The sequence below is a fragment of the Haliotis rufescens genome, unplaced genomic scaffold (assembly GCF_023055435.1).
Source record: "Haliotis rufescens isolate VD_foot unplaced genomic scaffold, xgHalRufe1.0.p SCAF_2, whole genome shotgun sequence".
In the NCBI taxonomy this organism is placed as follows: domain Eukaryota; kingdom Metazoa; phylum Mollusca; class Gastropoda; order Lepetellida; family Haliotidae; genus Haliotis; species Haliotis rufescens.
This window is the reverse complement of record NW_025963890.1, coordinates 5489655-5497078: the sequence shown is the minus strand read 5'-3', so window position 1 is coordinate 5497078 and position 7424 is coordinate 5489655. Positions and strand designations below refer to the sequence as shown.

General features: G+C 42.2%; 1 protein-coding gene across 1 annotated transcript; it reads right to left on the bottom strand.

The window, feature by feature from the left end:
• Positions 1-352: 352 nt before the first annotated feature.
• Positions 353-7220, bottom strand: LOC124112746 (peroxidasin-like). Its single transcript, XM_048399183.1, has 8 exons — positions 7016-7220; positions 6204-6311; positions 5277-5369; positions 4213-4677; positions 2532-2730; positions 2160-2329; positions 1119-1221; positions 353-410 (listed from the first exon to the last, which is right to left on the bottom strand). Exons 1-8 carry the CDS (start codon positions 7218-7220, stop codon positions 353-355), a joined length of 1401 nt encoding a protein of 466 aa, XP_048255140.1.
• Positions 7221-7424: the final 204 nt, after the last annotated feature.

The following is a 7424-nucleotide window of genomic DNA, read 5'->3' as shown; positions in this document are numbered from 1 at the left end:
CCTCATACCAACAGATGTTCAAATATTATACCCTGGTGCTCGGCATTAAGGGATACAACAAGGACTGGAGTACTGTGTCTGAGTGAAGTGCCCATGTTAAACTGCGGCATGATATCTGAGCGCTATAAGTCCCCACCTATACAAACAACTTTAAACCCCCCTCAAACCCTATTTCTCCCTACCTCACATGAAGCAGTATCACGATTGAGACCACAAAGAAATGACTTCACAAATGGGTGTACCACAACGTGAAAACCCTTAATACAACAAAGAAGATTGTTTGCTGCTGAAATATTTTTTATTTCTTCCGGATTCTAAGTGGTTGACATTACTGGAGAGTCTCTCAGGACAATTAAAATATGGAAAAGTCAAGGTCGCCAAGACTGCTGCAGCTGATTTCTCCGTTAGACCTGAAATGATTCAAACGTTATTTTTTATTATCAGCAGGAACCACTGGCACCATATATACACTTTTGCTTGTATTTTTCACAAACGTCTTCATTACCCAGCCGATTATTTTCACAAAGGATAATATAGAAATTATGACAAGGAATATTATGGATAGCAACTTATTTGGAGTAAGCAGGGTGCGAGAACATGACACACACAAACAAATACAAATGAATCTAGTTTAATTATAATCTTATAAGCAAAGCCAGTTGTATCTATATGTCATGTTCTCCAATCCTGCCATTCACTTGATCAAGGGGCGAGAAGTAGCCCTGAAACGTTGTGTAAGTACAATAAAGAAGCTATTATCCATAACAGTATTCAAATCTTTGTCGTATCACGTCTCTTTTAGTAGTCCTTGTCGTAATAATATACAATTTCCAAATGCTATTATAGACATTCTGCAACCAAACACGTTTTCTCGCTTTTATATGAAAATAATGAAGTGGAAATCTGTCAAGTTTGTAAAGTACTTGTTAAAGAAAATTTCTTGGTGCTAACATCGGTTTTCGGAAAATTAGATTGCTGAAAAATGCTGAAATGCTGAAAGAAATGCCTCACAAAAGAAAGTTTCGCTAGATATGCAATTTGTATGTCTTCGGGAAAAACAACGGTGAATTTAACCTATGACACCAACCACGTATGCTTTAAGAGTAAAGTATTCTTACGTTGCGTCTGGGATGCTGAAGGCGTCGGGCTGGATGGATTTTATGCCGGTGTTGGTACAGATCACACGAGCCAGAGTTATTTTGTCGATCTCGGCTAGTTGATCTGTAAAACAGTATGACAATATTGAACGTGCATCGAATGGGACAAACAGGGAACATGTGCATCATTCTGTCAAATAACATGTTGAATGCTTGTCGCAATGAGGGGCCGTTCTTTCCTAAATTTTGTCAAACAAGCAAATACTCCCAAGAGGGGTACCCGGTGGTGACCCGGATCCGGTGCACCAGTGTTGATGGCAAGAAGCCACGGAATGGAGCCGATGGCGAGGCTGTGTGCCTCGGGTAGTGGCGTGCGACGTGCTACGATCAGTACCTAGGTACTAGTACCTGTTCCCTGTTTCTCAACAACTACGTTTCACAGATTTATATAAAAAACAGTTCAACACTTTAAATAATTACTAGAATATGTCTCGATGAATTATTTCGAACTGGATCAACTCCACAACACCCCTGGGCCCTCTTGCACAAAGCGATCTTAGCGCTGCGATGATCGTAACTCACATACTCTGACCTAGACTTAAGACAGTCGTAGCGCTAAGATCGCTTTGTGCAAGAGGGCCCTGTCAATTGCCAAGAAACAGATAACCGAGACCAACTGTTCGAGCATATGATGGATGTGTGATTGTCGTATAGTGGGGTAAATCCCGTTCCATATTCACAAGAAATCTCTGTCAAATGCAGAGTCGATTGTACTATTACGAATATATCCTGAACTCGTGTCTATAAATCACACCCATACTCATCACACATACCGTATTCGACGTAATAAGCGCCCAGGTATATCAGTCGTGGATAATGTAACAAAAGAGCCAACACATCCTCAAAGGTAACATTAAAGGACCCAAATGTGCATAGATCTAAAGTTAATCAACATTTAAGTAGGTGTTGCAAACAATCCTTGGACAGTTGCGAAACAATAGGAATACTCAAACGTTGTATTGGACCATGCCAGCATTTATCAGAGAAACCAGCTTGACTTGCCTGCTGTGAAACCAATAGTTGTATTGGTTGTCTCGTACCAGAATCGATCACCAGACCGTATGTCACTAAATTGCTGTCCCATTATGTAGGCAAAAGTTGGACCAACCACACCACCAGTAACAGGGGCCTCGTTCATAGCACCTGCGTATAGGTCGATTTTGCTTGTGTCCCTGAAAATAGAGATGTTGTTATTAACCTATGAAGCTACTCACGGGAATGATGCGACGACCTAGGCCATTATCATAAATTTCAGCTTGTAACATCTTCAGGTCGACTGGTGGTCAATTTTGTTTTAAATTTATTCAAACCTATTAATCTGTACAACTAAAAAACAAAAAGGAACTGCTTTTGAAACATGGAGGAAACACTCACGTGTACACAGAAGAAGCGCATGAAGGGTTTGTTGGTGTTGTAATAGTGATCGTTTTGTCGGTGGCGAACTGGATGGCCTTGTCCCGGAAGTCTGAGTAGGGGGGGAGGCCATGGTCCCGGCCTCGCTGTATGTTGAGGGCCAGGAGGTCTTTAGCCCCATTTACAGTCTGGACGTGCTCAAACAGATGATCAGTTACACCTGCCAAAACAATATGTATCTAAAAAGGAGTGCCAAGCGTGCTCAAACCGATGATCTGTCACATCTGTCAAAATTATATGTCTCTTAGCAGGAGTGCCAGGCGTGTTCAAACAGATGGTCAGTTACACCTGCCAAAACAATATGTATCTCAGCAGGGAAGCCAGACGTGCTTAAAAGGATGGTCAGTTACACCTGCCAAAACAATATGTATCTAAACAGGGAAGCCAGACGTGCTCAAAGGGATGGTCAGTCACACCTGCCAAAACAATATGTATCTCAGCAGGGAAGCCAGACGTGCTCAAAGGGATGGTCAGTCACACCTGCCAAAACAATATGTATCTCAACAGGGAAGCCAGACGTGCTCAAAGGGATGGTCAGTCACACCTGCCAAAACAATATGTATCTCAGCAGGGAAGCCAGACGTGCTCAAACAGACGGTCAGTCATACCTGCCAAAACAATAGGTATCTAAACAGGGAAGCCAGAGCACACGTACATGAACGTCGCAGTATAAGTGCAATAATCTTGAACGCGACGTTAAACCCTGTTTCACCTCACCTTAATTATTATAGGGATGGAAAAGTTGCAATAAAGAAAGGAAAAACATACAATTTGTAGCCGAAAGAAGCCTCTAGACAAGTCTGTAGTAATGAAATATATATTGTAGGGAGTCATATAGGCATGCAGAACAGGTAGGCTTAGTCTTTTGAAGGACTAGTCAAGATTGTCACTGGTGGATTCGTCAAACGGTCAGGCTCAGATTATATTATTAAGACGCAAGCGCAAGCGCAACTTGCATCAACTATATATAAGATAACTACTCGATAAATCGCAAAAGAGCTATGAAGAACGAAGCGGGGTTCATTTCACGATAAAACATCGTTCTATCATGGCGTCATTTCTGGAGATTCGAATATGCGCTTGCAACGAGATGACTTCATATATTGGATGACGTTATTTTTTAGAGGAAGTGCCAAGTGAGTTGTTCCCCATAGATGTAGTTTGGATAACCAGATAAACACAGTGGCCAAACGATCGCATCCAAAAGGGGAAGAGATATGAAAATAGGTATTGGGAGAAAAGTACAGATAATCATAAAATGGACTTGTCCGACATTGCCGAGGACGGATTCTATTCAGGGCGTCATCATTATTAAAATTGAGGTAACTATTTTTAAAGCTTGCATATTTTATCAGCATCCTTTAAGAGGCTGTACATAACGCTGATATCTCATATAAGAAATAAAAGACTCGTTGTCGTTGTTTACTTCTTAAATAACCAGTATCCTCAACCAGAGATCCGGTTTCACATAGAACCATGATTATATATAATTGTAAAAATATCATCGAATTTTTGACCCAAATCGTTTCAGTTATATACGATTTCAAAATGTTCCCAGAAACCACATTGATACAACCAACAAAAAATCAGAAACGCTCTGCTTTCTTAAGTCGTCTACCTATGGCATTGTTTTCGCACTCACCATTAGGAAACTTCTCATCGGCCTTCTGATTCTTGGCCGCCAGGAGCCATTCGAAGACCTCTTTGATGCCATTAGTTGCATAGGCTACATCCATGAACATATCCTCGATCTTGAGATTGGCATGGTCCTTCACATTGTATGTTGCGCGGAGCTGAGAGTGGCCAAATCTGTTAGCAGCAGTAGCAAAGCTGTTGTACAGCCCTGGATCAACGGAGGCGTCATAGGAATACGTAGTGCCGAGGTCAAAAGCATCGTAGAAATCGTCTCCAAGGATCAGAGGCAACCAGTCCTTGTAAGTGATATGTTGTATGGTAGCAATGACAATACGGCGAGCTTCCTGGTAGAGAAGTTCATCGTCCCAGCCAGTGTGTACATTGGCAAGACCCCTTGCAATCCTGTTATGTTCCTTTACCCACAGCGTATGCGTGGCTGTCAGACCAGCGAAGACATTGACCCGCCAGTCGCCTGAAACAAGTGTGTTTGTTTGTTGTTAAACGCCACACCCGTATACCGCAAGTAAAAATCCAAGATGGTTGTTATTTACCTAATGTGAAATCGTGCACCGTCAATTACAGTCATCTTGGATTATCCAACACCCACCTCACATATTTTACATGAAAATTTTGTTACAGAAATTCTTATTCGACACAGTTTGGTGTTAATTTCATTAATTGTGATGTGCAAAACACGTTAATGTTTAGAAATTTCAACGTTTGGCTCTATGGTTTAAAGAGAAGTCCCCCTTTAACCCTTAACGTCAACGGTTGTAAGTGTCAAGTTTTCATTTTGATAAAGATAGCAGATAGTGTAAACGTTTCGGCATAATACATTCTGTATGCTTCTGCAGTTGTCATATTAGATCAGCAGAAACTTTCTGCCGCCTGTCCAATATTTTTCTGCTTACCTCATATGACAGTTTACGGCAAATGAAGACACTATAAGCACCATTTTATTCAACAGATATTGTACTGTGCGTCAAAATAATGAACAAACACGTCTTCTGCTTAATAAATACATAAATGATATATACTCATCCTATAAGAATGACATGTAAAAATACCTACCAGCATCCGGGCACTTATTCCCGGATCTCTGTATGCAAAACGTCTTGTCGGAAGTTGGCAGGTTGTCGCCCCCAGAAGTGGTTTTCAGCAAACCTGCATGATGACAGAGCATGTTCAGGATTAAAGTGAACAAAACCCTTTCCATAATCATAAGAAATATTCGCTTAAATCAGAGTCCGTTGTACGGTTCCGACTGTGCCATAAGCATGTGTTTATGAATCACTCTCACAAAGTGATAATACAAGGTTTTCGCGAAAACAAACACGGCAACATGAGGTACAAGTCAAAATAAAGAATAGCATCAGGCGTACTTTTCCTCAAGATGCGTCAAATTTGAAAATGTCAAACAACTTTTGTTTGATTTTCGAAGAAAGAGCATGCACGAGTGTACCTCAAAAGTTGTGAAATGTAGAAGGTGAGGTGAAATGGGGTTTAACGTCATACCAAAAGACGTTAAAAGATGGTACTTGTTGTTATCCTGTTTGGCGCTCAACATTAAGGGGCTAAAACAAGGACTGGTCGGTCGGTCGGAGTCAGTATACTGTGTCTGAGTGGGGTATTCATGGTAAACTGCGGCATGGTATCTCAGTGTTCTAGCACTATAAATCGGCACCAGTCCGGGTTAGTACAAGCAGCCACACAAACACACACACGTGCATGCACGTCGCTATATAAGTGCAATAATCTTGGACGCGACGTTAAACCCCATTTCACCTCACCACCTTGTTTGGTGTCGTGTAAGGGAAACCGGCCGCCTTACCGACATCGTCTTTCCGTGTGCACAAATAGGGGCATGTTGTTTATTCAGATGTTATTCTGTAGATGTCATGTAACGATGCTGTGCGTTATGGATAAAATGGTTTCATACACATACGTATTAATCACAGTTCCTGCACAGAATGCGTGGCTGTCTCAGATTATACTTACCATCTGATTTGGTTCTTAATTCGTCCGCCTGCCCAAATGTGCCTCCGTAGACGGTGCAGGCGTCGATGTAGGAGGTGAGGATGTTGAACTGTTCCCGAGGTGACGTGTCTGTAGAACATGGTGAGTGAGTTAACATATTTTTGCAGAAAGATGTAGAGGATAGTGGGAATCATCCTGACACATCTTATCTATTATGGTATTGGCAACTGAAAATGATATGATCAACTAGTGGGGAGTAGATCTAATGGGTTATAATGATTGGTTTGATGAGATTGTAGCGGACCATGGCGTTAAAGGGGTCGAGGTCACATTTGAAATTTGCCCTTGGCAGCCAACGTCATTAACATCGGAAAAGACCACCTCTGTTGGCCAGATATGAAAGAATTCTTCCAGCTAGCTTCTGATCTGTTTGATTCATGTGTGTGTCCACTCGTCAGTGAGAGCAACACCCTGTTCATTCAGAGTGGTGGGTAGAATTTGACGTTGACGTATACGTCTGCCAATGACGTTGCAGACATGTTCAAATGGGGAAAGGTCAGGACAGAGTGTTGGTCATGGCATGACATGGATGTTTTGCTGTTGGGGAAATTGGGCAACAATCGTTGCACGATGAGCACGTGCATTATCATCTTGAAAGATGGAACGTGGTGAAATGTTGTCCCGATGGTATTGACCCGTGACTCTTTTATACCACCCATGCCATAATGGACCAACCCCCAAAATGATCATGCTGTATGACGAAAACGTCCATAAAACGCTCATTGAGACGTCTCCAAACTCGATTCATTTGGTCATGGAAGTCTAGAGTTAACCTGGATTCTCCGGCAACATGATAATCCCAGTGTTGGCTTTATCTACAAACTGACGCCCACCAGCAACATGGCACGTAAATGTTTTGCACGTTGCAAAACCTCGCGTGGTAAAAGTCCCAGACCTAAGTGACCGCCTCCGTGGTGTAGTGGACGGAGCGTCTGCCCGGAAGGCGGATTTCCGTTGTTCGAATCCCGGCCGCGCCATAATAAAAGACGTCAAAAGATGGCATTTGTTGTCATCCTTCCTGACGCTCAGAATTACGAGATAAAACAAGAACTTTGTGGCATAGTATCTCAGTGGGCTAGCACCATAAAACCAGCATCAGTCCGGACGGGTGGAAACCCAATTTCACCTCACATCACTCTGACCTAAGTTCCGGTAGGGTCAACCGCGCTATGCTGACATTGA

Excerpts from the sequence above, each read along its gene's own strand:
- LOC124112746 (XM_048399183.1), bottom strand. The coding sequence starts at position 7,220 with ATGGCGCGGCCGGGATTCGAACAACGGAAATCCGCCTTCCGGGCAGAC. Across the intron at positions 6,312-7,015 it reads CATGTTGCCGGAGAATCCAG|ACACGTCACCTCGGGAACAG; the intron begins GTTAACTCTAGA and ends CATGTTCTACAG. Across the intron at positions 4,678-5,276 it reads GAATAAGTGCCCGGATGCTG|GCGACTGGCGGGTCAATGTC; the intron begins GTAGGTATTTTT and ends CACTTGTTTCAG.